This window comes from Engraulis encrasicolus, chromosome 13 (assembly GCF_034702125.1).
Source record: "Engraulis encrasicolus isolate BLACKSEA-1 chromosome 13, IST_EnEncr_1.0, whole genome shotgun sequence".
In the NCBI taxonomy this organism is placed as follows: Eukaryota; Metazoa; Chordata; class Actinopteri; order Clupeiformes; family Engraulidae; genus Engraulis; species Engraulis encrasicolus.
Window position 1 is genome coordinate 33481012 of NC_085869.1, and position 22585 is coordinate 33503596.

The 22585-nt window shown below is 44.7% G+C and overlaps 2 protein-coding genes across 4 annotated transcripts; one reads left to right on the forward strand and one right to left on the reverse strand.

Moving 5' to 3' along the window:
- The first annotated feature begins 167 nt into the window (after positions 1-167).
- On the forward strand, positions 168-5945 carry gpr39 (G protein-coupled receptor 39). The gene is made up of 2 exons (XM_063213768.1): positions 168-1461; positions 5236-5945. Exons 1-2 carry the CDS (start codon positions 717-719, stop codon positions 5760-5762), a joined length of 1272 nt encoding a protein of 423 aa, XP_063069838.1. The 5' UTR covers positions 168-716; the 3' UTR covers positions 5763-5945.
- Positions 5946-6759: 814 nt separating this feature from the next.
- Positions 6760-22192, reverse strand: asb18 (ankyrin repeat and SOCS box containing 18). Of its 3 annotated transcripts, none has more exons than XM_063213769.1 (6): positions 21821-22192; positions 14552-14819; positions 10147-10381; positions 9461-9739; positions 8578-8691; positions 6760-8326 (listed from the first exon to the last, which is right to left on the reverse strand). In XM_063213769.1, the coding sequence occupies exons 1-6, from the start codon at positions 22113-22115 to the stop codon at positions 8141-8143; spliced, it is 1377 nt and encodes a 458-aa protein (XP_063069839.1). In that variant the 5' UTR covers positions 22116-22192; the 3' UTR covers positions 6760-8140. The 3 variants fall into 3 exon arrangements, with proteins under 3 accessions (XP_063069839.1, XP_063069840.1, XP_063069841.1); XM_063213770.1 differs by lacking the exon at positions 21821-22192 and adding an exon at positions 18455-18789; XM_063213771.1 differs by lacking the exon at positions 8578-8691.
- Between the last annotated feature and the right edge of the window lie 393 nt (positions 22193-22585).

Consider the following 22585-nt stretch of genomic DNA (forward strand, 5'->3'; position numbering starts at 1 on the left):
CCGCTTCCTCCACCACACCTCTGTTTGAATGACATATGAAGTCATGTGACGTCTGCACTCCACTCCCCTCCACTCCTCTCCACCCACACTCAGCTCTGTTACTGGCTGCACCTTGGTTGTTCCCTTGAAGGGAAAGCCCACAAAGCTGGATGGTGGGAGTGGTGGTGGTGGTGGTGGTGGTGGAGCCTCCGTGATATCAGAGGAGAGGCACTGTGGCCTCTGTTCTCTGGTCCCTGCAATAGATGATTAACCAGCACAGCTACTGCGATAGAGGAATGAATCAGAGAGCGAGACAGAGTCAGAGACAGCGTCAGACAGACAAGAGTCAGACGAGCTATGGCTGCCCTCTCCTTTGGACAGACCGTGGTCCCTGCCGGTAGATTTTGGGCTAGGGCGCAGAGACCAGAGGGGTATCCGACTATCTTACCCAGCAATCGAATGTAGATGTGAGTTTGAACTTTTGTTTGACCTTTTGAATGTTATATGTGGTTTCTATCGAAAGGCGTTTGTGTCATCACCACAGTTTCCTCTCTGTATCTTCCTGTTACTAGTAACTCCAGATAAAGGCTTACAGCTTCTCAGCTTTCAGAACTTGACTTATGTTTTGAGCAGCATTTGTGTTTGGTAGTCAACCGAAGGCATAGATAACACATTTTCAGTGCTGTATCACTCACTTGCACCTCTGTGGGCTCGGTGGTACCGGTACTTGCGAGATCATGGGAGAGGCCGTCCTTGAGAAGGACTGGAAGCTGCTCGAGCCGCACATCTCAGAGAAGGTCTTTCTCACGGTGCTGTTCAGCATCATGCTGGTGGTAGGCATCATTGGCAACAGTGTCACCATCGAGACCACCAATCTGCTGAGGCGCAAGGGCTACCTGCAGAAGAACGTCACGGACCACATGGTGAGCCTGGCGTGCTCGGACCTGCTGGTGCTGCTGATCGGGATGCCCGTGGAACTCTCCAGCGCCATCTGGAACACCATGTCGGCGACCGGCGACACCTCCTGCAAGGTCTACAACTTCCTGTTCGAGACGTGCAGCTACGCCACGCTGCTGAACGTGGCCACCATGAGCTTCGAGCGCTTCATGGCCATCTGCTACCCGTTCCGCTACAAGAGCCTGTCGGGCCGCCGCACCGCCTACCTCATCCTCTTCGCCTGGCTCACGTCCGTCCTGGTGGCCCTGCCCACGCTCTTCGCCACGGGGATCGAGTACCACCTGGCCAAGGTGGGGGACGACGGGCTCATGGAGAACCTGACCTTCTGCACCTACCTGTCGGGCCACTGGACCATGTACCAGGCCAGCATCTGGGGGGCGTTCGTGGTGTACATCCTGGTGCTGGGCCTGGTGGCCTTCATGTGCCGCAGCATGATCCAGGTGATCAAGAAGGCGGCGGGCAGCGTCAGCAAGACGGAGAGCGCCCAGGTGAAGATGGCCAGGAAGCAGACCATCATCTTCCTGGGTATGTGTACTGTATGCACTTGTACGTAATGGTTTACTGCAAGGATTCTGGTTCTGATTCTGCAACCCTTCTTCTCAAGCATATTTAGAGTGCTGAAATGGGTTTTTAATTATTTTTTTAGGAAGTTAAATAAGTTTAAAGATGGTCAGCCCTTAGAGATGGTTATCCACAGCTTAAAGTCTCTAAATGAACTTTTTTATCACCAGGCAAAATTGCTCCTAGATGTGAATCTTACCAGCCAAACACACACTCCCTAATGGGTCAAAGTTGCTAGTAAGTTTTCTTTTCTATCAGCCAAACTGATTTTTCACCAGCATTTGTCCGGTTGACAATTGTTCATTTATAGCCCTGACCATCACCATAGACATAAAAATGTCTCTCAGGGCAAGAAGGGGAGAGGGGAAAGAGGGGGAGACATGACACAACAATATTACAACTTTTCCTGCATGTTGTGTCTTCAGTGGTGTAGAAGAAGGTAGGAAAATAGAAGTATGTGCTGAAGTTAACTCAACTTGAGACTTTGATTTCTGAGATGACACAAATACAAGCCTCAAGCTCAACTTAAAAACTTAAGGCAGCAGGGTAACTTGCTTTTTTACTTCTTACTGCCTTGCAATGTTTATACATAGTGCTTTACTGTATGATTCTGGTTGTAATTCTGTGACCCTTCTTCCCTTGCATGTTTTGTTTTTGTGATTGAACATTTGATATGCATGTGCATGTTGTAGTGTTGTGTGTTGTTGTGCAGAAGTACGTTGATACATTTGTGTTGAGTATTTTTCATGCAAGGCACAAGACAAAGGGCTTAGGTGGAGCTAAGAAGGGTATCATAAGCATTATTTCCACTCTGCTCCATTGTTGGAAATCTCCTATGTAGAAACCTAGATGGCATTTTTGCCTAGTTAGTGCAAGGTGTTTGTTCAATAAAAAGCAGTAGAATGCTTTTATGAGCAGCACTGGTCAGCTTTCTGATCACTAAAACACTTAATAGACTCAGCGTCAGATACCCCTGCCACATATTTCTTGATAATCAGAAAGAGGTAGAAACAGAATCTTTCTCCATCACCTCTCTAAAGCTTAGTTTTATGTGATCTTCTCTTGGGGTATTCATAGTGTAATTCCTGATAGACCTAAGATGATGTACACACCCAAGGCCACCCAGAAGTCCATCACATGTTAGGCACGTGTTAGAGTAGACATGATACAGGCAGTGTTGAAGAAGTCACTTGATTAATGTCTTTACACTTTGGAGTGCGCCCGATAGATCATCCCCAACAGACGTTGTGAGTCTGGCTAGTCTGGTAAACAGAGCTTACACTGACAATATGTCATATGGTTGCAAATGGAACATCCTCCCCAACTGGCATTATGTCACCAACAGATGTCTGTGCTTAAAATCAAACCATAAGTCAAATGTGCAAGACTCACCCATGTTGCATCATACTGTCATCCTTTTTATGCGGAATTGATCAATTTTGTTGAGGGGCTGTTGGAGATGTCACTCGGGTAAAATGGCTGTTTAGGCCTACTACTTAAAGCCAACCTTTTGAAGTATTATTTAATTAGCCAACAGTAGACCTTTATTTGTTATTGCATCTACTGAAGTATCCTATTCTACTTAATGTATAATTAGTTTACATTTATTTAGTCATTAGAATTACGATTGCGAAATGGCTATATACTGTATGTACATATATAGGCTATATTTGATACTTGACTACATAACTGCATATTACTACATATTGTATGTGATATACACTGCAGTTTCTAATAGAAGCACAATATGGGTGGCCGTTCACATTCCCTCTGAGAGAGCAACTAATTTGTGCTTTTGGACTTTTGTCAACACACATACGTAGAGCTGGAGACATAAAGATGCCTTATCTCCTCAGAGCCAGCGAGTGCGTATGGACAAGTTCCAACTTGACAAATTTTGCAGTGTTATTAAAGCTATGTTAATGATTTGTTATTGCTACAGATGTGTTATTTTATTGCCCTATAAACCATGACAACACAAACGTTTTGACAGCAGTTCAAAGAAATAGCATCCCCTGTCATTTTGGCCTGTGAAGGTATACTGCCAATCAGAAACTGAGCAAACATGCAGATCCCATTAGCGATAGCTACAATGTGCTGTGCAAAAAGTTTGCAGAATTAAATATTTGTGCAATTTTGTTGATCTTGCGTTGTAAATGTGTAGTAGCTAAAAGGGTAAAAACTTGATTTAATATATGCAACAGCCGTGTGTATGAGTGCAGTGAACCTCTCCCAGTTTGGATCCTCACACAACACAGCCCTCTCTTATTACATACTGTGCCAGAAGAATGCGCCGGTAATGTCTAACTTGAACATATCTTTCACACTCTCCTCTGTTTGCGAATCAGTAAATAAATCAGTTTTGTTCACCCATCTTTCCTGCTGCTCTGCCAGACGGTCACAAGTTTGTACAGAGAGTAAAAGTTCAGGGAAGTCAGAGTCGATGCTTGATTAACAACATTTCTGTTAATGGTATTTACACACGTCCCCTAATGGAGAACTGCTTTCTTGACATGACCTTTAGGTTATCAACTTAACATACACCACTAAACATGCTGTAGCCTACATAATAATGCTGTGAATGGCATGATAGTAATGTCTTTTACGTTCTAACCATTAAAATGGGACTTGCAGTTGTAATTATGACTATGACTGTAATTGTGACTATGACTGACTTTTCCTGTTAAGCTGTAATATACATCTTTCCAAAGGTGAATATGACTGGCTCAATAGATATTGATGACAGCAGTTATTCAGGGTAATATGCTGATTACATTTATATATGGATATTTCTTTTATATATATATATATATATATATATATATATATATATATATATATATATATATATATAGAGGGGCTTTTATGCCTTTATTTGAAAGGACAGTCGGAGATGGTGACAGGAAGCGAGTGGGACAGAGAGATGGGGTGGGATCGTGGGCCTGCAAGCCCAAATGTATATATGGATATTTCTAAATGCAGATTTTTAAAAATCTGTTTATGTGTAAACACAACATGTGGCTAAAAATAAAAACTTCATTATAACAAGTACATTTTACCAACCAAAATAGGATATTTTAAAAACCAGGGTTTTGAAAAGCGCATTCTAAAACTCCATTTGCGTGTAAATGAGAGGCCAAAACTGATGCGTTTTCAAAAATATCCATATGGAAACAGCGTCTTAAAGTCTACCAAATACTTAAACTAAAATATGCCAATTCACAGGTGTAGTTCAGACGTGTGCAACATGTTAATCCCATTAATTATTACAAGTGCTTGTGCATGTTGTTTTAAATTCAGATTTTGGATTCTGACAATATAAGCGGTTCTGATACTTCAAGGATGAATGAATTTTAATTTAATCTGATTTTCCTCATGATTTTACCATGTCAGAAACTTACTCCACTATTAAAACTAAATTGGTTAACACTTAACTTGACGCCAGCATCATACTTATGACATAACAGTGTCGTAACACAGTCATGCATGTGTCATAAGCATTATGTCACTGTCATAACCATTTAATGACTTTGTCCTTAAGTGATATTCTTTTGTAAAGACAGCCCTAACGATGCCAACTTCTCATGAGCATAAAATGAAATTGACATTATGTTTATGACTCATAGTTGACTGTGTCATGAGACTGTCTTGACACTGTTTTGTCATACGTATGATGCCCGGTGTCAAGGAAAATGTAACCCTTAATCGTCTCTTCCTTCGCTCTGTCCATCTTTACAGGGTTGATTGTGTTGGCTCTGGTCATCTGTTGGTTCCCGAACCAGGTCAGACGCCTCATGACCGCCACCATCCCCAAGAGTGACTGGACGGCGTCATACTTAAAGACCTACATCGTCATCCATCGAATAGGCGACACCTTCTTCTACCTGAGCTCTGTGATCAACCCTTTCCTCTACAACCTGTCCTCCAGTCAGTTCCGACAGGTGTTTCTCCAGGTGCTGCTGTGTCGGCGCTCAGCAGTAGAACACAAGAACCGCAAGAACCTGTCTGGATGGTCCGTAGCGTCAAAGTCCTCAGCGCATCCGCTTATGTCAAAGTCACGGCGCAAACAGGACTCTTCAGCTGACAAAACTGCTAAGTGGGAACGCAAGACAGAGCCACCAGAGCATGCAGAGCTGGTGTGCTCCACACCACAGAGTGACAGTGGCATCGTTATGTCAAGCTCAGCTTGCACGCCAGTCCTGGAGGAGGCTGTGAAACTGCAAAATGACTCAACACAGTTGGGCAATGATGAGACTGAGATATAAAATGTTGCCCATACCGAAGTATCTGCATTCTAATATCCAGCACACATCAGCCATTTGGACTGCATTTGTTTGTGTGACTGGTAGTTTTTTTTAACGAAGATATCCCAGGACTGCCGCCTATATTGAATGAAGTTTATTGTATTGTTATACACAAATAAATTACATTGCCTTATATGAAACATACAGTATGTGTTCCATGTGATCACGGTTTGCTGTCCAGAAGTGTTGGACAAACTGATGGACAATGGGAGTAATATTTATTCTCTTGGAGTTAACCTTGAGATCAGAGAGTAGCAGGGCAGGTTCGAATCTGATATCAGTTTTTAGAAGAATGTGTGTGGCCTCCCAAACAATCATCCATGGCTGAAATGCCCTTCAGCAAGGCACCAAAGCCCACATTGCTCCAGGGACTGGAACCGATACCCTTTAGCCCCTTACCTAAATAACTGTCACTTTGGATAACACGTTAGGTGTAATATAATGTAATGTAATGAGTCAAGGCTTTGCAATGTTTCATGGCACAGGCTGAGTGAATGATAATCGATTTTGGACACAAAGTCCTCTGTATGAGTTTCTCTCTGTGGGAACTGAAAGGTGAAGGCCACAGTGCTGAAATACCTCATGTAGGGACCTCTCTCTCTCACACACACACACACACACAAACACACACACACACACACACACACACACACACATACACACACACACACACACACACACACACACACACACACACACACACACACACACACACACACACACACACACACACACACACACTCACTCAACAGGCCATTCACGTAAGAGTGGGGCTTCAATGGAAATGAACTACGTGCGGCAGAACTGGACACAATGCAAATGGGTCACTTTTCCTTGTGTGTTGAAGCAACAGTTTTGTTCTAGCAACATTTAGTTCTGCTGTCACATACGTAGGTTGAAAGCTGAGGGATGATTTCTAAGGTTGTAGTGAAATACTGACACGAAACAATGAGTCAAACATGTTCTCCTTTTTGGAATCCATTACTCTTTATTCGTAATTCTTGGTTTTATCAAAAGTATTTACATTGAATAACAACTTCATTCTGTGCGTCCCCAAGGAACTTGAAACCTATTGTGACATAGCCTATACTGTATAATTCCTCAACCTATATTGTAGTACATAGTTGTGTCATTGTACATAGAGTATATACATACAGTGTGCCGGCTAACAGTGCAATATGAATGCAAGTCCTGTGCCAAAACAGTGCAATGCATATGAAAATACAGTAGAGTAGATCCCATATTGCAGCATGCAAAGCCAACGGTCTGAGAACAGGGTGATGGTTCACCCAGATGATACCAGATGGTGTTTGAGTTACATGTATCTGTCCTTGTGTGCGCGTGCGTGCGCGTCTTTTGGGCCATTTGGGCAATCAATCAAATCAAATCAATTTGTCTTTTCCTCTATTTGCGACATGCAGGTGATGGCTGCCAGTAGGAATGATTCATGTGCTTGGGGAGAACCGTTCAGATACCACTGGTATGCTGTACGCATCCCAGCCAGCAACCCCCCTGGCTGGCAAAATAAATTAAATGTTCCTTTTTGGCATATCCTGCTTATTTACGCACCTGCCTTTCTATACCAAAAGTTTCAGTTGTAGTGGTAATCCTAACTGTCTGTCCCATACCTGAACCAATGTGGAGATGTGTGTGTTCCCAATCAATACTCAGTGACTAACTGATTTCTAGAGGTATTCAAACAATCTATAAAACACCTCACCTCTGGCACCACCTGCAAATTTGGTTCCTCATACCACCAAAACAAAGAAGAGAAACATTTTATTTCCTTGTTCCCTTTCAGTGTTCAGGGTCTACATGTAAAACATGTAATATTGTGTAAAGTGGTTAAGTGTGCATAAGCATAAATGTTGTTTGGTTAAATATTGTCAAACAAACGCTTTATTTTACTGCCCTTTTCTCCATCAATAGGTACAGTGTAACAAAGTGTTGCCAAACCCAATTTTGCATGGCGTTGCACTGGCATCCCCCTTATGTACAGCATTTGCAGTGTTAATTCAACTCTGGTCTGATTATTTACAGTATAATCTCATTGTGTAGTGTCCCGTTCAACTCTCTACAGTTTAAAAAAATTCTCTGAGTATTGAATGAACACTGCAATCCAGAAGCGCAGCACCATTGTAACACTATTATTGAGATCATACATTGAACATAATAATGGGATCATATACACTGTACATGGTACATTTGTTCCTGTGTTAATTATACACTTAGAGAGTAAGATCAACACAACTGTAGAACTTCCTGTGTGTGCTCACAAGGTGTTGAATGAAAACTGTGAAATGTTCTGTGTCTAACCAGGCCTCAGTACGTACTGCTGCCTAATACACAACTCCCTCTGGGTCCAGCAGCAGGTAGCTCTTCAGTAGGTTTGGAATGGGTAGGCGGGGAATGAGGGCGTGGCAGTCTTTACCGAAATGCTTCCGCAGGGCCGAGCGGCAGTGATGCTGCAGACAGCGCACATTGTTCTCCAGGGCAAACAAGGAAGCGTAGAAGGCTGGGTTCGCCTGTGCAGGGGAAACATGAGAGATAAGAGCGGCATGTTGAAACTTCACTTCCTTCATGATGTGTTAAATTGGAGAAGTAAGATCTGAGCTGCTACCTTGATATGATAACCGCAATAGTTTATTGAGAGATCACATTTGAATTTAGTTTATATTGCTGCCATAAACAGGGAGTGGGCCTGCATACTAAGTTTTGAGGGACTATCGAAACAAGCGCAGGCAATAAAATGTGCAACAGGTGGGAAACGACAAACCTTATATGCCTCCTCAGGAATGGCGTCAAACCATTTATATGTAACAGGTACTGTATCATAGGAGTTAAACATGACCTCCACAGTCTTAGGTGTTGACGCGCAAGAAGACAACACCTGCAGGGACAATGAAACATCCAGTTATTGCACAGGGGTTTTGTCATGGAAATGTGTACGTGTGTTTGTGTACAGGAAGCATAACCATGCTCTGTTTCAATGCGGTCAGTCTACTGCAGCTCAGTGAGGTTAATCAAAGGTCATGTACAATCATTGGTGAGTCTTGAGCAGTCTTGAGGTTGTGGTTTATGGTCTTGAGAATAACTCTAATGGAAACCTGTGGCTGCACTCTGAGTCAACTTCGCCTAGTTGATTTTCGGGTTAGTCAAACCACCAGGTGAAGTCTTCATATTCAGCTGTGATCGTGACAACACCCACCTCCAGTAAGGCTCTAGGCCAGACCTTAATGGATATACTGGATGGTTGAGGAGCACTTCTGAGAGACATCTTAGGTTAGTGGGGTTAGTCAAGTGCAGACTTGTGCAGTGCTGTATTTTTTTTTTATGCATTTACAGTATTGTACCATAGTTTCACTGTAGTAATTTTGCTGTTTTGCCTGTAGGCAATGAATGCCGACACATAAAAACTGCAAACTGCAAATAAACTGGACAAAGTATTGCAGTAATTTGAACTGCAATCTTGCAGTACAACTGCAGGGTTTTTTACATATGGGGTGAGCAGTTTGTGGTGAACACCCATCTGCAAGGAACCTATCCCCACACTGATCCAGGGACTGTAACCAATACCCTTTAAAATCCGTAAGTTGCTTTGGGTAGAAATGTCAGGTAAGTGTGTAATGTAATGTAATCATGAACAGGAGTGGACCCACCTTGAGCAAGGCCCCAGGCCAGACCTTGATGGAGCCGTGGTTGAGCAGCATCTGGACCATGGCGTGCGGCCGGCTCTTGTGGTGCACCTCGGCCGTCTGCAGCGCGTTGGAGAGCGGCGAGCAGCCGTTGTAGTCTGGCGTGTTGATCTCCGCCCCACGCTCCACCAGCAGCTCCACCAGGCGGTACTGAGCGTTCCGCGCCGCCTTGTGCAGTGGGCTGCGACGCTCCTTATCCACCTTGTTGACGTTCGCGCCGTACTCAAACAGAAAACGGCACACCTGAGGGTAGCGCATTAAACCGTTTTATGTCACTTTGTGTCTAGAATAGATGATTGAAAATGTTACAGTGGTACAGTACAACGCAGTAGATGCACAATCCGCGCCACCTTGTGTAGTGTGGGCTTCGGCTGCAGCGGGCTTCGGGTAGTGCATTACGTTAGTATAGTTTTATATCTGGATGATGTTGTTATTTAGAGTGATTTATTGATTTACACTTGTTTTGGTTATTTACTCGACCCACACACATACAATACATCCTGCTGGTACAATTAATAGGCTATGCATAACCTTTTGAATTGCACATTTAAATAAAAGTACAATAAAAGTACATTCAAAGTGGATTAAATTACATTACATTAATAAAAGTAGAATACTTGATCTCTTATTCCATCCCTGAACCCACCCACCTTCAGGTAGTTCTCCTCCTGCTCCTCCTCCAGGTCTCCGCGTGCCCCTCCGCAGGCTGCGCACAGGGCCGTCTCCCCCGTGCTGTTCTGGTGGTTGGCCTGGGCGCCGTATCGCAGGTACAGCTGCACGTGCTGCTGCAGGCCCAGCTTGGCGGCCACCTGCAGGGGACTCTCCTCCTCCTCCTCGCTCATGCGGTTCACATCAGCACCGTAGCGCACCAGCAGCTTAGCACAACTATACGGGAAAAACAAAGGGCAGCATTGAACTGACTCGCACAGGGATTTGACGATTCATTTGACGTTCATGTTTTGTGGGTCTTTCCTGACTCAGGTTGTTCACCCTGGCCCCATAGTGCATCAACAGCTTGGCACAACTTCACAAAAAAACAGTGCTGGATTGACTCAGCCTGGGTTGATTTGTTTTGTAGGTCTATGTAGGCCTATCCTCACTCAGGTGGTTCAAATTGGCCCCATAGCGCATCAGCAGCTTGGCACAGCTAAACAAGAAAAACAAAGAGCAGTGCTGAAATGACTTGCACAGATATTGTTTGACATGGTCTTTTGGGGTCTGTGTATCTCCACACTTTTTGCTTTGGTCTCATAAGGAACCAGGAGGCCATGGCAACACTGCAATGACAAGAGGGTTGTTTTTAGGAGCATGCTATATTGTGTATGCATTGTAACACACATATTTGTCTTTAACACAGTCAAAACAGATTTGCTTTCATTAATGTGACAGTTATGTGTCTGTATGTACACCATTGGGACCGGAAGCTTGTGTTTCCCTACATAAAGTACCAGCTGGAAAGACGCACAATGCCAAGGGACTTACCTTACTGGAGTAATACTGTACATGCTGTGGTCTAATACAAATGGTCAGTAATCCAATTATTTAGCACATCTAGATTTTAAAGTGTACCTCCGGGATTTTGGACACCAGACCTCATTTCCGAGTCAGCCAGGGTGTAAACAATGTGTCCAGAACGTTTTTTTCACATTCCATGCAGTCCTTGTGAATTCTCATATCCATGTTGCTAAGCTAGCGCAAGTGAACGGGGATGGTAGTAGCCTGCCCCCAAAAATAGTCTTATCCCGTTTAAACAACATTCAAAACAAAACCGTTATTATACCATACTGCAAGTGTAAATGTTTGTCTTAGTAGAATGAAGTTTGAAATTAAACCAACCTTGCACTGCGTGGATTTTGCCATGTTGAGAGACTATTTTCTCGGGGTCGGCGGAATTTTACTTTGCTCTCTTCAGTTGTGATGTAGCCCACCCACCCACTGCAGGGACCCGCAAGAGACATTGCAAATCAAGGCTAGTTCTACAACTGCTTTCGGATCGAATAGTGGATTAAAACCCAACGACATCGCACCATGGTACATCAGTGTGTATATACCAACTGCAATAATAAAGCCGACAGATGGGTATCGGCAAGTTTCCATTGGTTTCCGTGAAAGATGTTGAAAGAACCAAACTCTGGCTCCTGGCTGCAGGGCTACATCAACACACCGATGGAGACGCTCCGTAAGCTACCCCGGTGCTTTGCAGTGACCATTTCAGTCCCGACGACTTCACAAAGTCCTTCTCGAAGTCTAATACCTACACGGAAAACTCTAAAAGTGTCCGCGGTGCCAACCGCATTCCCAGATCTACATTTTGTGGCGCGCACCAACAGTCTCCGAAGAACAGGTTTGCTATGCTTTTTGCTTCTATGATGGTAGCCCAGTGGTATAATGGCTTCGCCTACGTTAGCCAAAACTTGGGCTAGAAGTTACCCCTTTGGATTGGCATATTGTAATGCTTTACTGTTATTTTGTGTAATTGCTGTGACAAATGGCATATAATTAGACATGACTTGCCGTATTCCTTTGGATTCATAAGTTACGCAACGCTATGTGATCTGGCTTGACATTGTGAAATATGTCACTCGTAGCTCTAGTTATTATTACATGGAATGTTTTTTGAGACGAGATGGAATGGGAGGATGAAAGGGAGAAGAGTGTGCGTTCTGTTCGCCAACATGCTGTGTAGACACACGGGTCATCTAGTAACAACCAAACATTGTTATGGCATATGTTTCAATGTTACGAAAGGTTTACAAAGTCGGACAGAAAGCATTACTCTTGATGTTTGCGAGCGAGGTCAGGGAGAGGGGAAAACCGTTCAGTTTTACAAACTTCAAAGATGTTGGAGTTCGCTCTATGGAAAAGTTATAGATGTGTCAAACGAAGCTAGGATTTGTACTAGGAATATCACTCCGCGGCTGTCAAGCTTTCAAACCGGAACACAAATTGCTGATGGTGATCAAACATGATTGCAATGTTGGTTTAATTTCAAACTTCATTCTATCAAGACAAGTATTTACACTTGCAGTATGGTATAATAACGGTTTTGTTTTGAATGTTGTTTAAACGGGATAAGACTATTTTTGGGGGCAGGCTACTACCATCCCCGTTCACTTGCGCTAGCTTAGCAACATGGATATGAGAATTCACAAGGACTGCATGGAATGTGAAAAAAACGTTCTGGACACATTGTTTACACCCTGGCTGACTCGGAAATGAGGTCTGGTGTCCAAAATCCCGGAGGTACACTTTAAATACCAGGAAATAAAAGCTGACATTCAGATTTTTTTTTTCAAACTCATCTTTTCGTCTCAAACCCAAATGTCTTTGGTGGACAGCAAAAAGAATACATTTGTCTTGCTGTTCCAAGACTTTTGGAGGGGAGTCTGCATGTCGTGTGTCTGTATCCATGTGGGCCACCCTGGGTGGGACAGCCCTTGTGCTTCTGTTTGCTCTGGCTGGACTGGACAGGTCTATATGTGGCACATGTTGAAAGTGTGGACACTGTGCTGACAAGAAAGGTTTGCAAACTAATCTCTCCTTGAGACAACTGAGTAGAGTCTAGCAAAGGTTTACAAAGCCATGACACCACGGTGCATAAATTGTCCCTGGTGTCATCATGTCTACACCTCTGGTGGTGGAAACAGAAGCGGAAGCCGAGGGCTCTTTACTGAGACAGTGTAAGGACCAGTCCAGCTTTGAACCAGCGATAGTACTGTAGGCATGGTTACTGCACAGGCCTACTGGGCCCAGGCTCAGGGGCCCAAGAGCCAAGGGGGCCCTGAAGCCCAAGCCTCCGAGCTACAAAAAGCATTTCACTATTGGTCTATATTTATGTTAAAAGGGGAAGGGAAAATCCACACTTAAGAGTTTCATTATTTATTTATCAAGTACCACATTGTCCACATGCAGACACGTTTCGGCCCTTAAGCCATCATCAGTGCGTAGTAAGCGATGTATATTTATGTTTTCATAGTCTACTGTCATATTGTACTCTACTCTATTTTCACATTTTCTTGGGGGAAAGCCCTCCCTAACCCGCAACAACAAAAGCTGTCTACCATCTTCAGTTAACACCCAAATCTTTATGAACCTCACAATTCCATGGAGAGGGGGGCCTTTCTTGTTGTCTGGCCCAGGGACCCATGGAGTCATACTCCATCCCTGACTGTAGGAAGCTTGGTATTGACAAAAGAGACTCTTCTGCATGTCTGCTTAATTGTTTAGCCCTGATGTCAAACCATCTCCGTCCCCTCCCTGCTCTGTTTACAGACATGGTGCTGAGATTAGGAGTCTGTACCTCTGCCAACAGTCCATCCAGAGGCATGTGTGTGGTCTGTTTGGCCTCTCTTTGCAGCATACATGTACATGACCAAGTATTTTGTGCAAGACGAAGATCCTTTAAAGGTGGAAAGAGGTATCGGCTTAGTTTTCTATCGGATCCAGAGATTTTATTTAGGATGCCCTGCTCCACATGAGGTCTTCAAGGGCTGGACCACGACATTTTTTTTTTGGAGAAAAAAAGGTTTTCATACCAACCAGCAAAACATTTACCTACCTGAAGTTAGCACTGTTTAGCTTTGTCTTTTGTATGGACGATATGCATCACCCATTAATATATCCGTGGTCACCACCTTTGGCTGAGCAGTAGGCCTAGTTAAAGGACAAGTGCACTATTTTGATCATTTTTCCCCTTTTCTGAATTTTCTTCAATAAAGTAGAATGGTACTCAATATTTTTTGATGTTTGCTGCTGTCTTTGCGGCGTTAGAATGGCCATCTATGGGCATGTCCCAATCTGTTCTTAAAACCACCCTAAACATTTGCTTTCAAGGATGTGCCAGACTCAAGTGTTTAGTGGTGTTTACTTGTGTAAACATGGCTTTTGTCGTGTTTTACTTCCATTTTGAAAATACATTTTTTACAAGTAAATACATGGTGTAAGCACAATACTAGTACCTTATATTACCACTTATTCCACTACCTAATGAGGGTTGTTAACTTTTGCTTCTAATTTATACATCTTTGGTCACTTACAACCTCATCTCCTACTCACCGTAGTGATTGCTCCGTCTTGCACAGGTGCAGGGGTGACAGCCCGTCCTCCGTGCACTGGTTGGGGTTGGCGCCGTACTCGAGCAGGATCTCTGCGCAGTCCGTGGTGCTGTTGAGGCAGGCCTCGTGCAGGGCCGTGCGGCCGCCCGCCACCAGGTTGGGCCGCGCCCCGTGCTCCAGCAGGTACTGCAGGCAGTCGCTGAAGCCCTGCGCCGCCGCAATGCACAGCGGGCTGGTCAGCTCACGCTTGTACTCCAGAGACCACAGACCTGGAGGAGGAAGAAGAAGAAGAAGAAGAAGAAGAAGAAGAAGAAGAAGAAGACATTGATTTCTAAAGTGCCTTTCATTGAACCCAAGGTTGCTTTTCAAAAGGAGTTAGGGCTAGCTATAGGGGATTTAGGGGAGTGGGGAGAGGTTATGGACCGATAGGCCTCAGGGAAGAGATGTGATTTGAGATGGTTTTTGAACATAACCAGTGTGGGAGCTTGGCAGAAAAGAGTGAGGAGGAATGACCAAAGATGTCTCATTGCAGATGCCTCACTTGAGTATTTGCTTGAGCTCAAATATCAAAAGTACAAAAGAGCAAGGAGGAAGAAAGTGTGTAGGCTACAAGTAATACCAAAATAATACAATGCAAATAACACTCAATCAAATGATTCTGAGGAGGGTCACAGTGCACATGGAAACATAGCAGATGATGGGCTGGCAAAGAGACCATGAGTGCAGGACTTGATAAATCCATTTCCATTAATGCATTACACGTATATATGTGCCATGGCACCGGGCATCATGCACCCATTACACAACCAATTGCCCATGTTATTCCGAAAGGCATTTCACTCCTCATCTGCGTAATCTCCTGTATCTGTGTTCATATAATCTGTTTATCTGGTATTTCATCAGCGGTCACAGAGGCCTACAGTTGGCACCCCCTTTGGGTGCTGCTGCTATGGAGCACAGGGAAGCAAACAGAGGGGGACAAAGGGGTCAGTTGTACTGGGCCCAGGTAGAGAGAGAGGGGGCCCGAATTGCAGTTTCATTACATTGTATGTACCGGATGAGGGGGCTCTTTCAGATGACTTTGTCCTGGGTCTGTCGAATGCTGTCAGTTGCCCTGACAAAGTGAACCGACCGCCATGTGGGCTCGAAGCTTAGTCCTTTTTGAGCCGTCCATTGTTGTGTGGGGAGAAAAAGATAAGGCATGCCAGTGCCACCAACCACCAGTGAGTCATTGTGCCTTAGTCTACTGGCGCCCGGCTCGGCCTATATATGCCCACTACTACCACACAGTTCTGGCATTTACAGTGAACCAATAAGACCTACACCAAGGATTGAACCGGCGCGCGGGCCTTGGCTAAGCTACCGGCGCCCCATGTCAAAGAGACAGACGAGGCGCAGCATAAACCCAGCAACAGCTGGTGGTCGGGGGAAAGAATGCCGGCCGCTGCTCCGCTCCATCGCTGCTGGCTTGGGTGGGGAGGGGGACGTATGATTGATTGAAAGCAACGAAAGTGGCCACGAGAATCAGCGTGGGGAATGCCACGGCAATGTTTTTGGCTTGTAAAGCTGCCTGGGGGAGCAGCGCAGATTAAGCGTGAACTCCATTGCACCTTTGCCCAGAAAAATAACAATAACAACGGAGGAGCAGGCGGGGGTGTTGTGCACATGTGCAGCAGGGCATAAGTCTAAGAGTTTAAAAATACACACCAAGGCTCTACTGCTGAAAAAAGGAATTATTGAACAGGAACATCAATCATGCAGACCCACAGTACATAGTACATAGTAGTACGCAGAGATTGACTGTGGAAAAAGCAATTGAGCTGGAACAAAATCTAAAGAAACAGGTTGCTTATGCCTCTTTTCCACTGACGTTTTTCTGGTATGCCTACAGTTTGAAAAAGCATGACTCGTGACTCCACCACTTTTTGCTTTTCGAATAGGAACGACACAGCTCAATCAAAGAGCAAGAAGTGGCGGCCGAGGCGCGCTGTGCCGAGCTGTAGGCCTACCAGAACACTGGCAGTGGAAAAGAGGCCTTAGTAACATTTTGTAAACATTCTTTAAACTTCCTTTTATGTGGAAGGAACCAGGTACATGTTTGTTAGCGACATAATCACTCAAGTTGGTTTGTATTCATTTGCATACGAACATGGGGCCAAAGTGGCACATGGCGCAGTAAGGCATTTACAGTACAACACACTGGTCATACCCAGCCATGTGAGTGCCATATTATCATTTCATCATTATCATTGTGTTGCACATAACTAGGTGCCATAATTACCATGCCACAGACAGAAACCACCCATGTCACATCCACGCTATCATGCAGTTACAGTATACAGTAAAGGGGTGCGGTTCTCAAAACCATAGTTGCTAACTATGTTAGCTACTTTGTTGTTTTCAATGCAATTTCCCATTGGCAACTACCCAAGTTGCTAACTGGCTAACAACTATGCTTTTGAGAAACACACCCCAGAACAGTACAATAATTAAAACCGGAAATGATTCATAATATAAAAAAGACCATTATCGTTGCCTCGCACCATGACCAGTTAAGTACTCTTCGTGCCATGCAGTTGCATGTGGCTTGTACATGAACAGTGCAGCACAAGTAATTAAAACAGAAGCGATTTAACATCAAAGAAACTGCAAAATCATTATCATGTCCTCCTGTCAGTGGCCTGACCATGCACACTTTATGACACAAATGAGCAGCGCCACACACACCACCTACTGTAGAACATCCCATCCACATAAACTGACAGCTCAAAGTAAGTAAACAACCAGGGCAATCATCCTTTAAAAAGCATAACAAAATAAGATTAACAACAGCCTGACATCCAGACCTGAGGTATTCTCCATGCCACATTGTTACCACACAGACAGGTGCAAACCATGCCACGTCCTCATTATCCAAGGTCACCATCATTGGCCCACGCCTTAAGCATGCCACATTGTCACATGCATACCACACACGTAGCCAGGGGCATACCACCAAACCTGTGCCCTATGCATGCCACATTGGACATGGCACCAAAAAAAACCTGTGAAGAAGTAGATTAAAGCCCACACATCCAAAAACAGCTGACCTGAGGGCAGGGCACCAAATGGCAAGGTAAAAATGAAAAAACGTCCAGGGCCCTGGCTACAAATCGTGTGCCCTGCCCTACGCTTGCCACTCAGGTACCACCCCGAGAATGTACACCCCACGACCACATCCACACGAGTACCACACACATAGCCAGATGCATGACAACAAACCCTGTGCCCTCTGCATGCCACACAGTTACCACACAGACAGGGCACAGTATCACAGTTGAATTGAGAGTACTCTACGCATCCCTCGGCTGTGCATCACAGTGGGACAAACATTAGTTGACGCTGGTGCGCACTACAGCTTCAAGTTTTTAACATTTATCAGGTGCAAACCCCGGCTGATGCTTCAATGTTACCACATCTTCTTCATAGTGTGCTGTACCACCCCACAACCACATACGTATTACCCGACCGGCCAAAGGAGGTCTCAGACAAGGCCTGCCACTTGAGCTCTCCGCTGAGGCTTTAGATGTCCTCTGCATGCCACAGAGGTACTACACATGTAGCCAGTGGCATAACAACAAATCCTGTGCCTTATGCTGTCCTACAAAGGCAAAGGGTTGTAACTACATATTTAGTCAAAATTGAGTTTAGACCAAAAATTTTCCTCATTACACCTCCTTTATCCTGTGACAAAGCCTTATGGTCTCAAACGATCCCGCATTAACATTACAATATCCAACCCACTTTTTTGAATGCATTTTTTCAATGTTGGACTAGTTACAGCACTTAACCTTTGTAGGACAGTATGCATGTCACATGAGTACTAGAGAGGCAGGTACCGGTACCACGACTGCAACCAGTTTACCTGACGGGCCAAAGGAGGTCTCGGGCATGGCCTGCCACTTGAGCTCTCCGCTGAGGCTGTAGAAGACGTCCACGTCCACATAGCTGCGGCGCAGCACGCTGGCCAGCTCCACAATGTCCCCCATGGCCACGGCGCAGTACAGCCGCATGGAGCGCACCTCGTGCTCCTCCAGCTTCGCCTCATTCTTCTCGGGCAGCACGGGCCACCGGTCCAGGCGCACGGTGGGGCACAGGTTCTCCAGGCGCATGGTTCTCAGCATCTTGCAGCTCTCACTGTCTCTCTCGTTCCCTCTCTCTCTCTCTCTCTCTGCCTCCTACTCTCTTGTTCCCTGTCTGTCTCACCTCGCGGTCAGGCAGCTGTATTGTCTGGGGAACTGGACATATATACCTAGTGTACATAAAGGGGCCGGGCCCCCCTCCTCACCCCCCTTGCCCTGTAACGTGGTGCACCAGTTGGGGTAGGATTTTTTTCCCACCCCCATTCCCACCCCAACCACCCACCACCTCTGTCAGGCTTGGTCTCAGTTTACTATTGTCTATAGCCATAAATAGGGTGAACTTTTGCTCTCCTTTAGCAAATCCTAAGTCACCCGTATTATAAATAGCAGTCCTCAATGAAATACCGCAGGCGCAAACACCATCTAAGCCATCACAATCAGATAAGCAAAAACATCAAGGGGATGTGTCGTCGCTCAGTGTTTGCGTTTAATGACTTAGTATATGCAGCGTGTCAAAGGTGCATTATGTTTAATATATCAGTGATTTGATTAATCAATACAATGATATACAGGCTTGGATGGACATTTTCCCAACATAGACAGCGTTAACTTCTGATGCATCAATAGAAAGTGAATGAAAACATATTGATGACACTTGAAAATGAAAGTAAACAACAAACAAGTCCCAATGAAATGTGCCCTATCTTGATAATTCAGCATTGAGTTGTTGCAGAAACCATTGAGCGTGTCCTCATTTGCCCATATAGTCCTGGGTGTATGTGGCATGGACTGTTTACACTGTACACAGTATGTGATAATACCAGACTCTCCTCCTTTACCCTTGTTGCAATTGTTTTGATCTTGAGTTCTCCCTAATGCAGCTTAATCCGCAGCAAATACCGCACAAACACTTGCTGAGCTCACAATCCCAAACATCAATATCCATGTCTGGCAAAATTAATGTCCATCACTTAGTATTTAATTTAAATAATTTAACAATCCATGCAGTGCATTTGAGACATGGGTGCTGAGATATAACATGTTTTGTCTGTCTGAAAAAGGTGACTCGTTCATATAGTGAGTGACCTGTGAATCTTTCCATGTCCTCACTGCGCGCCCTATTTCATCCTAAAGCACGGCTGTTAGCATGCCAGGTAGTGGCTTTGATTAGAGCCACCGCATGCCCCAGTGACACATGAAGAGGTATGACTGGGGGCCAGCGTGGTTGGGTCTCACATGATACAGTCATGTCACGTAGACATAGTGGGACACCAGCCAAGTCATACAATACAAACAAAGGCCTACTGCTGCAGCAGTGAGTGAGGGATGGGAATGATACAGACACAAGCAGGCACTGGCCTAGTAAACCAGAATGAACCGCCTAGTGGCCAAAAATGTGTTTGCCTGCCGAGTTGTTAAAGTTGTAAAAGCTTTCATGTTTAGTCTGGCTCGCCAAGCTAAACAAACAGCCGTTCTATTAGTCAAAGGGTAACTTCAGCCAATTTCAACATGCAGTTGTAATGCTCACACTTCCATGGATTTGTCAATACCTGCACAGTTCCAGTGCATTTTTTCCCTTAAGCCTTTTCCGAGATCCTGGTCATTGTAATGGGGGCAGGTGTTTGTTTACATTTAAGAAAACATCTTTATTTATTCCCAAAAACATCCAAAAGGTTATGTAAAATCGGAAGACAATAAGCAAACAGTGATAGCTTTTGGGAGAATATTTGGAGTCCCCATTAGAATAGCTCATACTGTATCTCGGAATGGGCCGAGCCAAAAAAATGCAGCATCAGCAGGTACTGACAAGTCAAGGGTAGCGTGAGCAATTCAACAGCATATTGAAATTGGCAGGAGTGCTCCTTTAAGGGAATGAGCCATTCACTGCAGGACACATAATGAATTGTTTGTTTGAATTGTTTCTAAAAAACATATATTTTTAGGAGAAAGATGGGGGAGGATCTGGAAATGCCCTTGGACCAGAATCGAACCCGGGTCCCTGGTGTAGCAGTGAAAAATGGCAGGGCCATGAATCGTTTATGGTTTTTTTTTTAATTTATGTTTATGTTGGCAGCTGTGGTGAAGGAGCTGGGCTTCAGAGAGTTGCCGAATCCCACCCATCCACTCCCTATGGCTGAGGTGGCCTTGACCAATAAGGCACCAAACCCCATACTGCTCCAGGGACTGTAACCAATGCCAACAGTACCCTGCACTTAAAATAACTGTTAGTTTCTTTGGATAAAAGCAGCAGCGTAGTGTAATGTAATGTTCATTTATTGGATCCCCAAGACCTGTGACAATTGTCTGTGCTATTATACGGCTTTGGAATAGGTTGTAAACAAGTGTTTACAGCTGCACAGCAGCATTATTGCCAATAAACAAAAATAAAAACGTGAACATGGGGGTAATATGAAATCTGAAGGTTGGAGTTTCAAATCCCATATAATCCATGGCTGAAGTGCCCTTGAGCAAGGCACTTAACCCCACACTGCTCCAGGGACTGTAACCAATACCCTGTACCTAAATACTTAAACTGTAAGTTGCTTTGAAGAAAGGCAGTACCTATGTGCATTGTGCAATGTAAATGATTAATAGTAATACCGAAGTCAAAACAATTAATAATGTAATCAGGAAAATGGAATGGTAGTAAATCAACTAAGTTGCTCCTCACAAGACTTTCAGTACCTCTGTTGTAAAGTCATCAGGGGTGCATTTCTGTAAAGCGAAGTTGCTAACTATGTTAGCTACTTTGACATTGACAACTACCAAAGTTGCTAACTGCTAACAACTACGCTTTTGAGAAATTCACCCCAGAGTTGTACAGCCATTGGTCTGTCCAAAACACCAGAGGAATTACAGTGGTGCATTTATTTCATCTGTTTGTATCCAACACTGTACTGCAACTGTACTGTCAGTGTACCGACCATGTGCTGTATGTTCCCAAATCATAGCTGGTTTTTTTTCATACACCAGAGGTGATGTGATGCATTTATTGTGCCTGTGTGTATCCGACACCGCAGCTGTAGGCTACTGCCAGTGAGTTCACCCACCTTTTTTCTCTTCGATCGAGTTGTTTTTTTCCAAATACACCAGAGTGATGCATTTATTGTGTCTGTCTCTGCAACTGTGCTGTCAATGAGTTCACTCACCTATTTCCTCTGCAGTCCAGATGAGTTCATTGCTGCGGAACTCTATGATCTTGTTGAGTTCCTCCCAGGGAGCCAGTTCATCTTGAAGGCCCCTCCAGAACTGGTAGAGCAGGTCATCCAACACAGGCGGACACAGGAAGTCTCTCCCAGGAACCTTGACTCGGACCGCCTCCCTGTTGGAGGGGTACTGGCTGCTTGGGCAGTGGTGGTGATGCGACTGTCTGGGTCTGTCTGCTCCTGGGTGGTGGACGGTCGCATGGCCGTGGGTGCATAAGCCTCTGTTAACTGAAAACATGCCTTGGAATGGCGATAAGTGGCCTAAAATATTTGCTTGTCTGTAGTAATACAGACTACTGCTGGATGTTTTATCCAGCTGGCCTATTTAAACCCTCGGTTGTTGTCTGTAATGCATGTATTTATAGACGTCATGGTATGCGATAGGTGGAGGGGGTGGACAGTAAAAGCTTGGATCACAATAGTGAATCCCTCCATCAGCAGCCTAGTTACCAACCACCAGTGGCGGAACAATTGCACACACGGTCCCAGAACTAAATATTTATAGGGCCACCCCACCATCCGGCCAGTCAAGATCGCAATAGGGCACCCACCACCAAATTCAAGAGGGGCCTGGGCCCAAGGGCAAATGCCCTGCCTGCCCGCTCTATAGCTCCGCCCTGCCAACCACCATGGGAAGTCGGGTTGGCACGGTTTGACAGGTCAGATGGTTGGCAAGGTCAGATTTACGGTGATATCATTTGAAGAGCG